At 39.8% G+C, this 19,605-nt stretch overlaps 1 protein-coding gene across 1 annotated transcript; it reads left to right on the plus strand.

Moving 5' to 3' along the window:
- Positions 1-102: 102 nt before the first annotated feature.
- Prpf38a (pre-mRNA processing factor 38A) lies at positions 103-13,510 on the plus strand. The gene is made up of 10 exons (XM_042684354.1): positions 103-376; positions 1,092-1,251; positions 4,166-4,287; positions 5,782-5,867; positions 8,615-8,725; positions 10,893-11,005; positions 11,429-11,455; positions 11,542-11,639; positions 12,309-12,357; positions 13,104-13,510. Exons 1-10 carry the CDS (start codon positions 247-249, stop codon positions 13,144-13,146), a joined length of 939 nt encoding a protein of 312 aa, XP_042540288.1. The 5' UTR covers positions 103-246; the 3' UTR covers positions 13,147-13,510.
- The last annotated feature ends 6,095 nt before the right edge of the window (positions 13,511-19,605 follow it).

Raw genomic sequence — 19,605 nt, forward strand, 5'->3', positions numbered from 1 at the left:
GCCCCGCCTACCCAAGGGCGCTTCACCTACTTCCGGCAACGTGCCTCGACCAGCATTGATTCGCTCGGCGCGCAACTCACGGAAGTTCCAAGCAGCAGCTTCCGGTTCCAAGATGGCCGCCTAAGCAGGGTAGATTTTTTCCCTTTCTCCCTCAGGAGACATATATATATATATATTTTTTTTTTCTTTAACTTGTGTGTGACGCAGTAAAGGAGTCGACGGAAGTAGGTCTGAAAGCGTTCTAAAATGGCGAACCGTACGGTGAAGGATGCACATAGCATCCATGGTACCAACCCTCAATATCTGGTAGAGAAGATCATTCGGACGCGAATCTACGAGTCCAAGTATTGGAAAGAAGAGTGCTTTGGGCTTACAGGTGAGGAAGATGGCGCGGGCCTCACCTCGGCTGCCGTGTGGCCCTTTTCTCCCCGCACTCGGTACGCATAGGACCAACACCTAGGGCTCCTTCTTACTGGAACGGAGCATGTCAGTCATTCAGAAAAACTGAGCGCCTACTGTGTGCCTAGACTGGTGTGGAGCATTGGGGATTCATGAGTCTGATAGAACGTCTCATTTAGGTTCTTTGAGTCGTTTCATATATATTGGTTGCCTGCTTGGGTTCCAGTGTTAAGAAATCCTGTAAGAGACAACCAACTCGAGCAACAGAAAATTAGCTGGCTCATAACCAAATTCATACTGTCCATAATCTGGCAGTTCCAATATTCCCACGTTCCGGTGCTTGAGAGAAGCCTTTTAGGAAGTCTTCCCATCTTGTGTTCAGATTCTAGTATTAAATGTATGATACTCAGGCTGTGGACCTTGCGCAAGTAAATCACTTAACTTTTCGTAGTCTTTTTTTTTTTCTTACATGGAATTTGCAGCGATTTGTTGTAAGGAATAAGTAATATTAAATACTTACCAGCATGTAGTAATCTTTCAGTCTATATTAGCTATTATCATTATTGCATGGACGTGCACTTCTTCTAATATTGAACTCCTATTGACTACTTAGGATCTCCATATCTTCAGATTTCCCCACTTCCAACCAAGAAAATTATGTCTGACATGACATACTGTTTTTATTTCTTTAGCTGAACTTGTTGTGGATAAAGCCATGGAGTTGAGGTTTGTTGGTGGTGTCTATGGTGGAAACATAAAACCAACTCCCTTTCTGTGTTTAACCTTGAAGATGCTTCAGATTCAACCTGAGAAGGATATCATTGTTGAATTTATTAAAAATGAAGATTTCAAGTGAGTGAAATGTTAATTGTTATAAAGTTTAAGTTTTTGTGGTTCAGAATTGGGCTTTCAGAGGGGTGCATTCAGCTGGGCGCTAGTGGCTTACACCTATAATCCTAGCTATTCAGGAGATCTGAGGATCACAGTTCAAAGCCAGCCCAGTCAGTAAAGTCTTATTTCCAATTAACCACCAGAAAACAGGAAGTGGCACTGTGGCTCAAGTGGTGGAGCACTAGCCTTGAGCTGAAGAGCTGAGGGGCAGCACCCAGGCCCAGAGTTCAAGCCCTAGGACTGACCAAAAAAAGAGGGGTGCACTCAATGTATCTCATTTCCACAGAGCTCCCCCATGTAGGTTTTTGCTGTTCAGTCCTTGAATTACTTACTTGTTCTGATTGTATTCCCCTTTGAATTTCTTCTCTCCACCTTATTAACTTTTTCCCTCCACAAAGTATTTTTGTTTTTGAAATTTCTTAGGATGTTGTTGGTTTGTTGTTTTAACTGCAGTTGGCAAAGACTTGTATAGTTACTCCACAAATGAGGCAGGCTTATTGTATATACAGTTAAGCAGAAGGAGTGCCTAATATGTTGGTAGACAATGGATACTGAGCGGTGAAGAAAACAGTATAAGGTGGTAGTTAACATGTTAAATTTATATTCATGTCTAGAATTTTATTACTCATGACCTGTGACCTTAAGAAGTTCCTTAGTGGCTGGACACTGGTGTCTCACCCCTGTAATCCTAGCTACTCAGGAGACTAAGATTTGAGGATCTCGGTTCAAAGCCAGCCCAGCAGGAAAATCTGTGAAGCTCTTATCTCCAATAAACCACCAGAAAACCAGAAGTGGCACTGTAGCTCAAGTGGTAGAGTGCTCGCCTTGAGCTGAAGAGCTCAGGGACAGCTCTCAGGCCCAGAGTTCAAGCCCCAAGACCACCAAAAAAAAAAAAGTTCCTTAGTTTTGTGTTATTTTACCTGTAAAACAGGACAGGGAGAGTAATTCCTACTCAGTTAAAGATATATAAGTTAAAGAAGGGAGTGCATGCACATCAAAACAGTGCCCATTCATTACATGGCAAACATAAAAAACTATCGTCCTTCATCAAGAAACTCAGAAGACAGATGTGAGAACAGATATAATAGCTGGTCTTGGAACTGAGGGTGTGACTCAAGTGGTGGTAGAGTATCAGCTGAGAGTGAAAAGCTGAGAGCATAAGACCCCAATTTCAAGTCCCATTACTGGCACATACAAATATACATATACACATACAAACATATAAAATGTATGTGTGCGCACATGCGTGCGTACACACATGCTGATCTTGTGCCATACTGTGTTGTAAGGACTTTACATATAGTAATTCATTTCTTTCTTTTTTTTTTTGGTCATGGGGCTTGAACTCTGGGCCTGGGCAACTGTCCCTGAGCTCTTCAGCTCAAGGTGAGCACTCTACCACTTGAGACACAGCACTACTTCTGGTTTTCTGAATGGTTTATTGGACATAAGAGTCTCAGGGACTTTTCTGCCTGGGCTGGCTTTGAACCACGATCCTCAGATCTCCTCCAGAGTAGTTAGGATTACAGGTATGAGCCAGCAGCATTTGGCTTTCATTTTTACACTAGCACTTAAATCCTTTTTTTTTTTTTTTTGGTCAGTTATGAGGTTTGAACTCTGGCCTGAGTACTGTCCCTGAGCAATTCAACTCAAGGCAAGCACTCCACCCCTTGAGTCACAGTGCCACTTCCGGTTTTCTGGGAGATAAGAGTCTCACTACTTTCTTGCCCAGGGCTGGCTTCAAACTGTGGTTCTTAGTAGATCTCAGCCTCCTCAGTAGCTAGGATTATAGGCCTGAGCCACCGTGCCCAGCTCAGTTCCTATTTTACATTTGCCTACCAGCCCTGAAGTTGAGTTTAATCTCTAGGACTGCCACCAAAACTAGAGGATCAAACTTTCCTTTAGATCCTATATTCTTTGCTATATTACTTTGTTCCTCACACAAAGAAACGCAAAGTTTCTTTGTGAAGAAGTGTCCAAATGAAGATTTGAGTAAGTAGCTAGATATAGGAGATAAGAGAAAAAGAAGGAATCTTAGAAAAAGCTGATGGGAAATAGCTTTGATAGGTACTTAATAGGCACTACATACTATGCATAGTATTTTATTTTTCCTTACATTTGCTATTTCATACACTAAGCCAGTAATTAGGTAGCATCATTTTATAAAGATTGATAAGTAACTTGCTCATTATCACTGTAAATTATAGAATCAGAATTTTCAGAACCCACAGGAGTGGCTATCTGTACTTGTTCTGGTATAGTTATTAAATATGTGTTATACCTTCTGTTATAATCAGTATCTTGCTAGTGCTGGTAGTTCACACTTGGTAGTAATCCTAACTACAAGGGAGGCTGAGATCCAAGGATTATGGTTTGAAGCCATCCTGTAGTAAATTTCTAATTAAGATACAAGAATAAAAAAAAAAAAAAAAAAAAACAGAAATGGTGCTGTGGTTCAATTGGTAGAGCACTATCCTTGAGCATAGAAGCTCAGGGACAGCGCCCAGGCCCTAAGTTTGAGCCCAGGGATAGGCATGTGTGTCTTCACGTGTGAGTGCGCGTGTGTGCGTGCGCACAGACACAGCCAGCATCTCATTTATTTCTTAATATAATCTTCTGAATTAAACTTTACAGGTGATATATTTGAAAGTTGAGTACCATGTACCAAATTTCCACAGCTAATATTTGATAGAATAGGAACTTCAATTCAGGATTCCATATCTTAGCTATCTTTTATTCTTTTATTCAAATTGCAGCGTTTTTGTCTATCAAGAAGGAACAATACATTATTCAGTTGCTATAATAAGAAAAACAAATTGTAAAACATAGAAATTTCTTAGGAAGGTCTATCATTTTACTGTCATTTCTCTGTCAGGTATGTCCGCATGTTGGGGGCACTTTACATGAGGCTGACAGGCACCGCAATTGATTGCTACAAGTATTTGGAGCCTTTGTACAATGACTATCGGAAAATCAAGAGCCAGAATCGAAATGGAGGTGAGTATGATGCCAGATCTCTGGACTATTCTTCCTAAGTGAATTTTTCTTGGCATCAGTGTCTCAACTCTCAGATTATAACATAAAAGGCATGTTGCTCTTCATCTGCGTTAATGTAGTTTCTTACCTCTCTCTCAGAGAATATTAGCTCCAGTGTTAGTTTCTGGTTGACTATATCCAATTAGCCCCTGGTTGCTACACTTTCCAACTGTATTTTATCTTAATCATTGCCTGGTATCATGTGCATCTTCTACACATGTTCCATCCCACAAACTGTAGATCCAGAGTACTACTATAACCCATCCAAATATTACATCATCAGTTATTTCTTTTTTTCTTTTTTTGCCAGTCCAGGAACTCTTGGTCTGTGCACTGTCTCCAAGATTCTTTTGCTCAGGCTAGTGCTCTATCACTTGAACCACAATGCCACTTCCAGCTTTTTCTGAATAGTTTATTGGAGATAAGAGTATCATAGACTTCCCTGTCCAGCTGACTTCAAACTGCAATCCTCAGATCTCAGCCTCCTATGTAGCCAGGATTAAAGGTTTGAGCCACCAGCACCTAGCTTGTCACATTTTTTTTCTACTGGCCTCTTGTCTAGAACTGTATTCCGTACTGCAGAGTATAGACTAAATGTAAGAATGTCACTTAAAATCTAATGATACATTTTTTTAATTCATAAAGAGACACTTTTATGCTAAGGATGAATTTGGGATTATGTAATCAAAACTTTTTCTCCATGTTGTAACAAGAAAGTGATAGTTGCCTTTCCCCTCTACATGTACCTTTAATAGAAGATTAAAAATTTGATATAGCTTGAGTATTCCTTGGGACTATAATGTTTCAGATTTCAGAGTTTTTTGAAATTTGGAATCTTAATTTATTGAATAAATACATATTAAGTGCCATTGGTAGGCTAGGACTTGTATAATGGAAATACCATGGTGAACAAGATGGATACGAACATTGTCATTTGGAGTTACTTAGGATTGTCATATAAAAACAAAATAGGATTTCTCAATATGTTGATATTGTGGTCCTGATAGCTTTTTGCTATGTGGGTTGTCTTGTCATTGTAGAATATTTAGCAGCATCCCTGGCCACTCTCCATCAGTTACAGATAGCACTTTCTGTAAGAAGGGTACAAAATTGGTTGAAGTTGAAAACCCACTAAACTAAGATGATAAATACTATGGAAGTTTTTTAAAGCTGACAATGTGTCAAAAAAGGTAAGTGTTCTATATTCAGAAACATTGTGAGTTCATGTGATAAGTTATGTGACAATTATAGGATCTGTTAAAATTACCTTGAGTTACAAGATTACCCATACATAATCTGGACTGTTGTACCTTATGACAGCTTCATTCATCCCTAAGTCTTTGCTTCTAAGCCCAGACTGTAGATGGCCTCATATAAAGTCTTCCAATTGTTTTTCTTTTTTGTTACCTAATACGTTATTTTCAGGTTGCTTGAGTTACTGATTTTTTTTTTCAGAATTTGAACTGATGCATGTAGATGAGTTCATTGATGAATTACTGCACAGTGAGAGAGTCTGCGATATTATTCTTCCCCGGCTCCAGGTAAGATACAAGGTTTATTGTTGGGGGTCACCCTTTCTCTCCATGATGGAAATAAGAGAGACAAACCCAGATATATATAACATTAAAGCTATGACTCTTACAAATTGTCTTAATAAGTACTTTTTATCTATGAAAATGATGGAAATAAGAGAGACAAACCCAGATATATATAACATTAAAGCTATGACTCTTACAAATTGTCTTAATAAGTACTTTTTATCTATGAAAATGATAGAGAAGTCCAGCCCAGTGCCTCAAACCTGCAATACTAACTACTTGGAACGTAGAGGTCAGTAGATTATGGTTCAAGACTGGGCAGGGCATAAAGCATAAAGTTTGTAAAACTCCCATCTCAATCAATGGCTAGAATGTTGATATGTGCCTGCTACCCTAGTGACAAAGGGAAGCACAAATAGGAGGATTACACTCTAGGCTGGTTTGAGCATAAAGTGAGATGCTGTCTTGAAATACCCAACATAAAACGGGTCTGGCTGTGTGGTTCAAATGGTATAGTGCCTGCCTCATGAGTATGAGGCACTGGTCATATTCAACTACTCCCCCCCCCAAAAAAAAATAAAAAATAAAAGTGATAGAGGAAGAGAGGAAAGCAGATAAAATACCTGAGGATAGAGTTTTAAGGATGAATAGTTAAAATAGGAAATTTTTCTTTTCTGATATGTTATAGCAAGGCTACCATAGCTAGAGTAGAGGTTTCTAAACTTTGTGAGATTTTTTTCCAAATTGTTATGCCTATAAAGAGTAAGGCTAGGGGCTGGGAAGGTGGCTCAGTGGTAAAGCGCTTGCCTTGCATGCCTGAGGCCCTGGGTTTTATTCCTCAACACCACCTAAGCAAAAAGAAAAAAGCCGGAAGTGGCGCTGTGGCTCAAGTGGTAGAGCGCTAGCCTTGAGCTGAAGAGCTGAGGGACAGCGCCCAGGCCCAGAGTTCAGGCCCCACGACCAGACCCCCCCCCCCCCCCCAAAAAAAAAAAAAGGTAAGGCTATAAAACAGGTAAGATTAGGTTGCATTCTGAAATTAAGCATTTTTTTTTTGGTCTTTTTTTACTTGGCTTATTTATGACTACATTTTATTGCTGGACAGTTCTTCATTGTGTGCAAACATCACAGTTTGGGTAACAATTTATCTGTTTATACAGATCTGAGATCAGTATGCAAAAATCAGCTATCTTGCTGGGCACTGGTGGCTTATGCCTTTAATCTTACCTACTCAGGAAGCTAAGATCTGAGGATCACAGTTCGAACCCAGCCTGAGCAGTAAAGTGGTTCTTTTCTCCTGTTAACCACCCAAAAGCCAAAACTAAAGCTGTGTGAAGTGGTACTGTGCTAACCTGGAGCAGAAAAGTTCAGGTCAAGCCCTAGGACTGGCACAAAAAGCAAAAAAAGCATCAGTGGAATAAAATTAAGGAGCCTAAAATAAACGTTTGCATACACAGACATTGGTTTTCTAAAGATATGTGAGGGCAATACTATTGAGAAGTGACAGTCTCTCCTACACTGGTGCAGGAACAATTTAGTGTCCATATGCATACAAGTGAACCTCTGCTCTCTGTTCACACTATTTCAAGTAAAAAGTACTTAAAGGGAATCATAGACTTAAATATGAATGCAAAGACTGAAGAATTTCTAACAAGTTCCTTGTGATTGATAAACTTTTGACAATAAAAAAAATGGGAAAATAATCACAAGATTGTATTTGATTTACATAGAATTCACTGGTTAAACTTCCTTAATTTGAAATATTCCAAAACCTAAAACATTTTGAGCATCAACATGACATTCTAAAAGTTATTTGTTTTTTGTTGGTTGTGGGGCTTGAGCTCCGGGCCTGGGCACTGTCCCTGAACCTATGCATGCTCAAGGCTAGAGCTCTACCACTTGAGCCACGGTGCCACTTCACTTTTTCTGTTTATGTGGTACTGAGCAATTGAACCCAGGGCTTCATGCATGCTAGATAAGCACTTTACCACTAAGCCACATTCTCAGCCCTAACAGTTTACTTTTTATTGCCCGGAAACCGGAAACCATATGTTCATCTGTAAGTGTGAATAGATGAAAATACTGTGACATATACTGACAATGGTATACTACTCAGAAATAAAAATTAAATATAGTAACAGATGAACTACAGAGTAATTATGGTGAATGAAAAAAATCTTCATAAGTGGAATTGGGTGCTGGTGGCTCATGCCTATAATCCTAGCTACTCAGGAGGCTGAGATCTGAGAATAGCAATTTGAAGACAGCTTGGGCAGACTAAGACTTTTTTTGGTGTATGCCTAGACTGCCTTCAAACCACAATTTTTTTTTTTTTTTTTTTTTTGCCCACTGTGAGGAACTCTGGGCCTTTGCGCTGCCCCTCAGCTCTTCACCTCAAGGCGAGTGCTCTACCACTTGAGCTATAGCACCACTTCTGGTTTTTTGGTGGTTTATTGAGATAAAGAGTTTCACGGCCTTTCCTGCTAGGGCTGGCTTTGAACCGCAATCCTCAGATCTCAGCCTCCTGAGTAGCTAGGATTACAGGCGTGAGCCACCGGTGCCTGGCCAAACCATAGTTCTTAGATCTCAGCCTTCTGAGTAGCTAGGATTGCAGATGTGAGCCACCAGTGCCTAGCTCAAATTGGACTCTTATCTTGAACTTGGCTTTTCTGTCAGTCCCAGAAGTCTAGTATTGGGGCTTCAGGATGTAAAAGAGATAGAAAGGAACCCTAAATTCATTATGTTCTCTTTAGAAACGCTATGTGCTAGAGGAAGCTGAGCAACTAGAACCTCGAGTTAGTGCTCTAGAAGAAGACATGGATGATGTGGAGTCCAGTGAAGAGGAAGAAGAAGAAGATGAGAAGGTGAGGCACCTGAGAGTATAAAGGTGGAGGAGGTTGGGAATGGTTATCTTTTGTTTCTGCTTCCAGGTTTGTTTTTCAACTTGAACAACAAAAATACTTTTAAAAAGTTTTTTAAGGGGGCTGGGAAGGTGGCTCAGTGGTAGAATGCTTGCCTTGCATGCATGAGGTCCTGGGTTCGATTCCTCAGCACCACATAAGCAAAAAGAAAAAAGCCAGAAGTGGCGCTGTGGATCAAGTGGTAGAGCGCTAGCCTTGAGCTGAAGAGCTGAGGGACAGCGCCCAAGCCCAAAGTTCCGGCCCCACAACCGGACCCCAAAAAAAAAGTTTTTTAAGTATGAGCTTTAGAGTCCAATAATCCTTAATTCATAAGTCGAGAGGTATGATCTTAATGTTCTTGTTTTTTCTTTGGGTTCTGGGATTAACTCAACACAGCCTCTCCCATTCACTATTTTTTAAAGGAATGTGTTCATTTTCATATATATTTTCACCCACCCTGACAAGCAGTTTCCTACTGCTGAGCTAGGACACTGAGATTTACGTAATTGTAACATGGTTCTTTTTCATACCTATTTATCATGCTCCTTCTATTCTTACATCCCTAACTATTGTTTTTTCCCCTCTGTTCGTCTTTTTTAAGAATTTACACTTATACTCATTACCAATTACTCTTTAAAAAAAAAAAATTTGGTCAGTTGTGAGGCTTGAACTCAGGTGCTAAGTATCGTCCCTGAGCTTTTCCACTCAAGGCTAGTGCTCTACCACTTTGAACCACATCACCACTTCATTTTCTGGTGGTTAATTGGAAATAAGAATCTCATAGCCAGGCACCAGTGGCTCACGCCTGTAATCCTAGCTACTCCGAGGCTGATATCTGAGGATCATGGTTCAAAGTCAGTCTGGGCGGGAAAGTCCTTGAGACTCTTATCTCCAGTAAACCACTCAGAAAAACCAGAAGTGGCACTGTTTCTGAAGTGATAGAGCACTCGCCTTGAGCTAAAGAGCAGAACGATAGTGCCCAGGCCCAGAGTTCAAGCCCCACAACAACCAAAAAAAAAAAGAATCTCACTTTTCTGCCTAGGCTGGCTTCAAATTGTGATCCTCAGATCTCAGTCTCCTTAGTAATTAGGATTACAACAACACCTGGCACCAATTACTCTTGAGATTTTAGGTAAATACTCAAAAGACAAAACATCTTAAATCTACCCTCTTCCAAAACAATGCAAGGGACCATATTCAGTCACTTTGTGATTAGCCTTATTGATGTGCTTTTGCTTTTAACATTGGAAATTCACCTTAAAATATGCATTATAACGATTTTTTTTTTTTTTTTTTTTTTTTGGTCATGGTCTTGAACTCTGGGCCTGGGCACTGTTCTTGAGCTCTTCAGCTCAAGGCAAGTGCTCTACCACTTGAGCCACAGTGCCACTTCCTGTTCTCTGGTGGTTAATTGGAGATAAGAGCCTCAAGGACTTTCCTGTCCGGGCTGGCTTTGACCCTCAGTCTTCAGATCTCGGCCTCCTGAGTAGCTAGGATTACAGGCATGAGCCACCAGCACCCAGCTTATAACTAATTTCTTTTTTTTTTTTTTTTTGGTCCAGTTGTGGGGCCTGAACTCTGGGCCTGGGCGCTGGCCCTCAGCTCTTCAGCTCAAGGCTAGTACTCTACCACTTGAGCCACAGCACCACCTCCGGCTTTTTTCTTTTTGCTTATGTGGTGCTGAGGAATTGAACCCAGGGCCTCAGGCATGCAAGGCAAGCGCTCTACCACTGAGCCACCTTCCTAGCCCTATAACTTAATTTCTTACTGTACTTACAGAATGTCTCAGAATGACAGTACCAACACTAGGATGATAAAAGATTATTGGAACGTTTATTTGTTGGTAGTTTTTTGTTTTTTTTTTTATTGTGAAAATACCGTACAGAGGGATTACAATTACTTGGACAAGATAATGAGTTCATTTCTTGTCAAGTATTGTTACCTCCTCCTTTGTTTCCCCTTCCCATCCTCCTCCCCCACCTTGGTAGTTTTTTGTTTTGTTTTGTCAAGGTTATTCCACTATATAATCAAATCACTATGTTGTAAAATCACTTGGGACAGGATAGAGAGAAGACTGTAAAGTGTGTTACTGAGTTGCTGTTTTTAGCTTACCCATCTGTCTTATTTCCAGCTGGAAAGAGTACCATCACCTGATCACCGCCGGAGAAGTTACCGAGACCTGGACAAGCCCCGGCGATCTCCTACATTGCGCTACAGGAGGAGTAGGAGTCGGTCACCTAGAAGGTCAGGTTCAAGTTGGCCCCCTTCAGGGAAACTAACCATTAGAGCTTATGAGTTTGATTTCAGGGAAGGAAAAATGCCAGTCTTTAGAAAACAACCATAAAAACTATTTTTGTTGTTCTTCCTAAATGTGTAGTTATTGATAGAAGCTTGGCTTCGGTACACAGTGAAGTAGGAGCTAGCTGTTTCATGCAAGTGTTTTTCCAATATCTGTTTGTATCACTTTTGCAGGCCACATGGTCAATCCAAAGTGAGTAAGTGTGCTAAAAAGTTACAGTTAGAGGACATGGATAAGAGAAAAGTTAAGAGGAACAATCAGGACCAATGGGATAAATCCTCACCCCAGAAAAAATTGGAACCATTTTTACAACATACAACATCCAGTGCACTAAGCTAGGCTCTCCTCTGTCTTTCCTTTCTCTGTAGGCGGAGTCGATCACCCAAAAGAAGAAGGTAGGCCATCATTCATTACTGGGAGAGGATATAATATTATGATATACTGCCAAATAGATCTGGTGAATGATCAGTCTTTTCCACAGCCCCTCCCCCCGCCGAGAAAGGCATAGGAGCAAGAGTCCAAGACGTCACCGAAGCAGGTCCCGAGATCGAAGGCACAGATCCCGTTCCAAATCTCCAGGTATAGCATTTAGGCCTTTTGCTGCTGCTTGTTTTAACAAAGAAATATAAGGGGGAAGAGTTAGCCTCCTTCAGTACAGGAAATGAAGTACAGAAAAAGGAGATGGACACAAAATTTGAAAATTAGTGTTCACATCTGACGTGAGTTCTGTAGAGCTGTGCACCAGTGGCTCATGCCTTTAATCCTATCTTCTAAGGAGCTGAGATCTGAGTGTTTTGAGCCAGCCTGGGCAGGAAAGTCTAGGGGACTCTGATCTCCAATTAACTGCCTAAAAACTAGAAGTAGTCCTGTGGTTCAAGTGGTAGAGTGCTAGCCTTAAGCAAAAGGAGCTCAGGGATAGCTCTCCCAGGCCCAGAGTTCAAGCCCCACGACTGGCAAAAAAAAAAAAAAAGAGAGAGCACTCTGAGAATATGATGGGTTTCACTTTTTCATTTGATATTATAGGAATACGGCTTAACTTTGGGAAAAAAACAGTGCTGGGTTTATGAAATTAGTCATAAAGTTCTGAGTGTATGGGGTTTCATTAGTAAATTCCAAATAGTGAGGTGACCTCGACCAGAGATGGAACAACAGCATAGGCCAAAAAAATACAAAGCCAAAGGGAGGATTGGTAGGGAAGGAGAAAATTTCAGATAGCTCTGACTCATCAAATAACTTTTTCTTCCCCAGGTCATCACCGTAGCCACAGACATAGAAGCCACTCAAAGTCTCCTGAAAGGTATGATTTGATCTCTCTTTTAAGAATTGAAAGCAGGCACTGGTGGCTCATACCTGTAACTGTAGCTACTCAAGAAGCTGAAATATGAGGATTATGATTCAAAGCTAACCCAGCCAGGAAAGTCTGTGAGACTCTTTTCTTCTTCTAACCAGCAAAAGGCCCCAAGTAGAGACGTGAGTTAATTTGGTAGAGCACCATTCTTGAGTGAAAAAGCCAAACGAGAATGTAAAGCCCTGAGTTCAAGCTTCAGTACCACGGCAAAAATAAATTTAAACCTTTTCTCAGAAATTAAAGTCCTATTTACAACTAACTTGGACCTGAACTTTCTTGTTTTGATAGGGATATTGAAAATCCTTTAAGACAAAAATAGGCTTTTTGTCCTGGGCATTGATAGGATTGTTTCTGTTTTGAAATTTTTTTGGGGGGGTGGGGTAGGATTATAGCTTTGGAGAATGGATGAGATGTGATCTAGGGGGATCTGGGTTTTAAGAGCCAACTTTTAAAATGCAATAGTTGTGTGACCTTGGAGAAGTCACTTGCATTAGAAACATCTAGGATCATACAGTATTAGATGCACTCTTAACCTTTAAAGTAATTTCCTTAGTAGTATATTTTGAATAGTAATACCTGGGCTCAGAGTATTGCTCTGAATCATTAAAAATAAAAAAATTACACATCAAATGTATTAGGTGTCATAGTAATTCTTCCTTATATTTTCTTTAAGATTTCTATGTATTCCATTTCAGGTCTAAGAAAAGCCATAAGAAGAGCCGAAGAGGAAATGAGTAATGGACTCAGTTTGGTTTTAGTCCAAATGGGCAACTGTGGATATGAAGTTAATCTGTTTAAATGGAAAGATTAAGATCTACGCTCCAGGCAACGACAAGAATTTTAATTTTCTCTTAACCAAGTTTTTGGTTTTGTGATTTTCTTAAATGAAAGAGGTGCTGAGTTTTATTATCTTTTTCAATAGTAAACATCTTTGAAGGATGTTTTCTAAGGTCAGTTTTTGACCAAACCAACTAGGACTATATTCACACTTAAGAGGGTAGAAAGGATTTGGGGATTGGAGATGATGAATGAGAAGAAAGGATATGGCCAACCAATGACCCTTTCCCTTTTTGCTATTAAACTTATTTGCCATTTTTCTGTACTTTGGTTTTTGGTTTACTGTAAAATAAGAACTGCTTTGAAAATCCTGGGGTTTGTGCTACTGCTATTTTTCAAAAAAACAAAATGGGCTGGGCATATAGCTCAAGTGGTACAGTATCTGCCTAGCAAAGCAATAGTCCAAGAAACTCCAGTAGTTAAAACAAAACTGTCCAACATATTCTTAATTAAAACACTGGTTAGCCAAAGTTTTTGAATAATACAATATTCAAATAAACATAGGCTTCTTCCAGACTTAATCCCAATTTCATCAAGTAGTTGAACAAATAGCACTTAGTAGCCTTTACTATTTTACTTATTTTGTTGGGGATTGAATCAGGTCTTTGTGTTTGCTAGGTAAGCACTGCTACACAATACCCTTTATACAATACATTTTTATATACTGCCATTTGTTCAGTCCCATAAGCCTTGAATTCCAGCTTTAATGCTCAGTCTTTATTCAACAAGTATTAACATCAAAGCCTAGTTTTGACCTGAGTTGCTTAACAGTAGTGTCATAAAGTCATAAACATATACCAGGAAGAGAAACTTTTCTTTTCTTTTTCTTTTTTTTTTAAATTTAGAGGGACAGAGAATGAGGGTTTATAGTGGTAATGAAAATGATACATTCTTCCTAACAAGTTTAGTTTGAGACATTTACGACGTTTGGTGTAGTTGGGTAAATGTCCGCATTAATTCAGCTTAGTAACCTAAGCCAGACTATGTTTAAATAAATAATACTTATACAAAATAGCTCAAGAATGTAGGGTGTGTGTGTGTGTGTGTGTGTGTGTGTGTGTGTGTGTGTGTGTGTGTGTGTGTGTGTGTGTGTGTGTGTGTGTGTGTACACGTGGGGGGGGTGTGTGGAGAGAGAGTAAATAGCACCATAAGCAACAACATTATTGTTAAGAACAAGTCAATTATTTAATACTGGAATCACCCATTCACAAAGGTCTAAGAATTAGGAGTAAGTAAAAGAAGCCAAAAGACTTAAAAAGCCCTATGGACACTGATACTCAAAGAGAATTACTAGGTTCTTTCTTAGAAAGTGACCTTTAATGTAAATACATTTCTTTCTTTAAAAATGGGGGAAAAATGGTTGAATGATTACCTGCAACTGATCCTAGGAGGAATTTGGATGACTACCTGCTTTGTTTGATCTAGCTTCTTGAGAAGTCTTATCTGGTCATAGAAAAACATGTTTGTTGCTCACTACTGAACTGATGGACTTTTATAGAAATATTTAAGTAACTTTTTAAAACCTATTTGAACTTTCATGTTTTTCTGAAATAAAAATTATCTACAAGAACTGTTCTACAGTACAAATACATATATATATACATATGATTTTAAAAATTAAATATAAGCATCTCTATGTAAGTCTGTTAGAAACTCCCAGAAGTTATTTCTTTACTAAAGTACTCTAGGTATAAAGAAATACCTTTTGGCTAAATGATCCATGGACCAACTAAGCATGATCAGTATACTGATCATTACTGAAGTGAAAATAAACCTGTAAAAAGTCCCAAGATTTGAATATCAGAAATAAACCTTCCCAAGCATAAATTATAATGCATTCTTGTTTAGACCAAAACTGAGGCAGCATAACCAAGCCACAGCAGGAATCAGAATGTCCCTATTCTGTTGAACATCTTTCTAGAGATCATTTTGATAAACTGAAAAGGATATGTAATGTTTACTTATCTGATAGGCCTTGGAATGGGAGCTTTAAAACTGGCTACAACTGCTATACTAAGAAGTGTTTTCACATTTTACCTTTCTGTACATACCATGTATTCTTTGTACTGAAGCAGATTTAGGAAAATTATTCCTTATGCAAAATATAAAATTTCTTAATTATCTATTTCTTGTCTTTTAAGTCCTATTTTCTGAAAGAGGTTTCTATTTCTCCTTGTTTTAATAATATATGTTTTAACTAATACATATAATACATAGTGTAGTATATGTATCTACTAATTATAGATAGTATATATACTAATATATTAATAGTCAAAAATGTTTTCATTTAAAACACTCAATATATTATGTAATATGTAACTATATTATCTATAATATAGATTATAGATATAACATATATAGATAACATTGTTGTATACATTACACAATATCAGTTTTCATAAATGGCAGTACCATGCCTTAGAAGCTCTACCATTATAATCTCAATACTAAGAATTGAAGACAAGAAATAACAGATCTGATGACAGTGTTCCAATATAACCACCCAAAGTAAAGCTCATTCCTTTAACCTTTTTTTTTCTATTATTCTTCAGAATGCTGATGTTAAATTTAAATATTAATGAGAAAAAAATGGTCACAGATGGCTGCCCAGTCCAAGTGCTGGGCGCTAGTGGCTCACACCTGTAATCCTAGCTACTCACAGGAGGCTGAGATCTGAGGATTGCGGTTCAAAGCCAGCCCAGGTAGGAGAGACTGTGAGACTCCTATCTCCAATAAACCACCAGAAAACCGGAAGTGGCGCCTTAGCTCAAGTGGTAGAGCGCTCGCCTTGAGCTGAAGAGCTGAGGGACAGCGCCCAGGCCCAGAGTTCAAGCCCCACCACCAACCAAAAAAAAAAAAGTTACAAGTGACAAATTCTTTAAACTCAACGTAGTATAAAAGCATTAAATATTGCTGGGCACTGGTGGCTCACGCCTGTAATCCTAGCTACGCAGGAGCTGAGATCTGAGGATCACTGTTCAAAGCCACCCCATCAGGAAAGTCCATGAGACTTCAATAAACCACTAGAAAACTGGAAGTGGTGCTATGGCTCAAGTGGTAGAGCGCTAGCCTTGAGCTGAAGAGCTGAGGGACAGCACCCAGGCCCAGAGTACAGGCCCCACGACTGGACCCAAAACAAACAAACAAAAAAAAACAAAAAAAAAAAACCCCATGAAACTAGAAAAGAGAATTACACCACCAGCCAAGCACCAGTGGCTCATACCTGTAATCCTAGCTACTCAGAAGACTAAGATCTGAGGATTGCAGTTTGAAGCCAGTCTGAGGCTTTTCTCTAACCAAAAAACCAGAAATGGAGCTGTGGCTCAAGTGGTAGAGCACCTGTTGTGCAAAAAATGTTCAGGGACCAGCACAGGAAAAACAAAACAAAACAAAACGCTCCAGTGTTTTCCATAATTGATCTTAAGAGGATTCTTAAAGAGTATTATGGGGAGAAAAATGTTAATTTGAGCATTTCCTCAATTTTCTATTTACCTGGTGCTGTGTAGGGTGAAAATAATTTGCTAAGATAGTGTATGATCCCACTTCTGTGAAAGCATTTGTGTCTGCTTAAAGAAGATATCTGGAATGACATTCACAAGGATATTAATAGAACTTATTTCTGATCAATGACATTTTGGTGAGTTTTATACTTTTCTGTAACTTCAATAAACATGAAGTTATTTTAATGAAAAATGAATTGGGAGGTCTTTAATAAACACTATCATATAAGTTGTTGGAAGTACACACTGGTAACTTTTTCTGAAAGGCAATTAGGCATTATTTAGCAGAAACCTAAGAACTATATATCCTTTACCTACCCCGAATCCCTATTTGGGGGAATTTACCCTAATAGAACAAATGTACACGCAAAATAGCTTTATCCCATCGTCACTATCACACAAAGAAACGGCAACAGTCCACATGGAAAGGGCTGAACAAATTAATCACACATATCAATACATTTTGAACAATCTTAATGTCAAGGAAAATATGAACCTCTATGTTAGAATATTTCAAAACAATATGATCCCTAAGAAGTTGGGTGTGTTTTATGGATAAGACTGGTAATCTGGGGCTGGGAAGGTGGCTCAGTGGTAAAGCGCTTGCCTTGCATGCATGAGGCCCTGGGTTCGATTCCTCAGCACCACATAAGCAAAAAAGAAAAAAGCCGGAAGTGGTGCTGTGGCTCAAGTGGTAGAGCACTAGCCTTGAGCTGAAGAGCTGAAGGACAGCGCCCAGGCCCAGAGTTCAGGCCCCACAACCGGGCCCCCCCCCCCAAAAAAAAAGACGGGTAATCTTGCTGTACTTTTCAGTTGCTAATGAATTTTAATTCATAATCAACTTTTCAAACTTAAAATGCCGAGTCACTAGTATAAAATATAAAGTAAGGTTATTCTGTTTTTCAGCCTGTAACAGTTTTTTTAAGTTATTAGTCACTGGCAGGTAAGAGCTAAAAACAAGTATATATAATACTGTAACATAAGTAAAACCCAGATTTCTGGTTGCCAGGTAACCCATATGGATTTTGCCTAGTGGTCTACTGCTTTTAGAAAGGGAGGCTGAGCCGGGCGCTGGTGGCTCACGCCTGTAATCCTAGCTACTCAGGAGGCTGAGATCTGAGGATCGCGGTTCAAAGCCAGCCCGGGCAGGAGAGACCGTGAGACTCCTATCTCCAATAAAACCACCAGAAAACCGGAAGTGGCGCTGTAGCTCAAGTGGTAGAGCGCTCGCCTTGAGCTGAAGAGCTAAGGGACAAAGCCCAGGCCCAGAGTTCAAGCCCCACGACCGACAAAAAAAAATAAATAAATAAAAAAGAAAGGGAGGCTGAGTTGGAGCATTCTCCCTGTTGAAGGTTTTGAGTGTTTATTAACAGAAGTAGGATTGAGCTGGGCACAGGGCACCTCAGGAGGATAAAATAGGAAGATTGCAGTCCAAGGCCATCTTGGGTAGGAAAGTCTATGAGACTCTTAACTTCAATTAACTACCAGAAAACAGAAAGTAGAGCTATGGCTCAAAGTGATAGGGTGCAGTTGAGCAGAAAAGCTCAACAGTGAAAAAAAAAAAAAGTAGGGTTGAGCACAAGTGGCTAACACCTGTAATCCTAGCTATCCAGGAGGCTGAGATCTGGAGGACTGTGGTTTGATGCTAGTTCAGAAAGGTTAACTAGACTCCATCTTCAAAATAACCACCAAAAAGTAGGTCTGGAGGCCTGGTTGTGGTGGTAAAATGCCAGCAAGTGCAAAGCCCTAAATTCAAACCCTAGATTGAACAAAAGATAAGTAGAGAGAAAAGTAAACACCTTTGTGTACCTCATAAGCTAGTTTCCAATACCTGACAGGAGATGAAATATTGGGCTGCCAATCTTAAAGAAAACCTTGAATGTTCACACCATATTTTAATATAGAACCACACAAGATCAGGTATCTCATTAAAAAAGAAATCATCTGATTCTATTAAAATTCTGAAGGATATAGGACAAACTAACACACACACACAAAACTGATCTTTTTTTAGTGTTGTAAACATGACAGGAATATTCTCAACTTCCTGAATTTCATGGAATATTTCAAATATTCTCCATGGTGGAAAGTATGGCAAGAGTACATACAGGTAGTGTCCTATATAAATAATCCCTATCTAAGGAAGAAAAAAACAATATACTGTCCTTTAAATATTCTTACCTACTTATTCACATTCCCAAGCCTATCTATAGCATCATGTGGCCTAAAACTCTTTTTTGTCGGTCGTGGGGCTTGAACTCTGGGCCTGGACCCTCAACTCTTCAGCTCAAGGCGAGCACTCTACCACTTGAGCTACAGCGCCACTTCCGGTTTTCTGGGGGTTTATTGGAGATAAGAGTCTCACGGTCTCTCCTGCCCGAGCTGGCTTTGAACCGCGATCCTCAGATCTCAGCTTCCTGAGTAGCTAGGATTACAGGCGTGAGCCACCAGCGCCCGGCTGGCCTAAAACTCTTTTTTTTTTTTTATTCCAGTCGTGGGGCCTGAACTCGGCCTGGGCGCTGTCCCTCAGCTCTTCAGCTCAAGACTAGCTCTACCACTTGAGCCACAGCGCCACTTCCGGCTTTTTTCTTTTTGCTTATGTGGTGCTGAGGAATCGAACCCAGGGTCTCATGCATGCAAGGCAAGTGCTCTACCACTGAGCCACCTTCCCAGCCCCAGGCAACAAACTATGAACTCCAGATTTCAGCCTCCTGAGTAGCTTGGTGGGGCTTGAACTCTGGGCCTGGGCGCTGTCCCTCAGCTCTTCAGCTCAAGGCGAGCGCTCTACCACTTGAGCCACAGCGCCACTTCTGGCTTTTTTCTTTTTGCTTATGTGGTGCTGAGGAATTGAACCCAGGGC

Source organism: Dipodomys spectabilis, unplaced genomic scaffold (genome assembly GCF_019054845.1).
Source record: "Dipodomys spectabilis isolate Male_0828 unplaced genomic scaffold, ASM1905484v1 ptg000002l, whole genome shotgun sequence".
NCBI lineage: Eukaryota > Metazoa > Chordata > Mammalia > Rodentia > Heteromyidae > Dipodomys > Dipodomys spectabilis.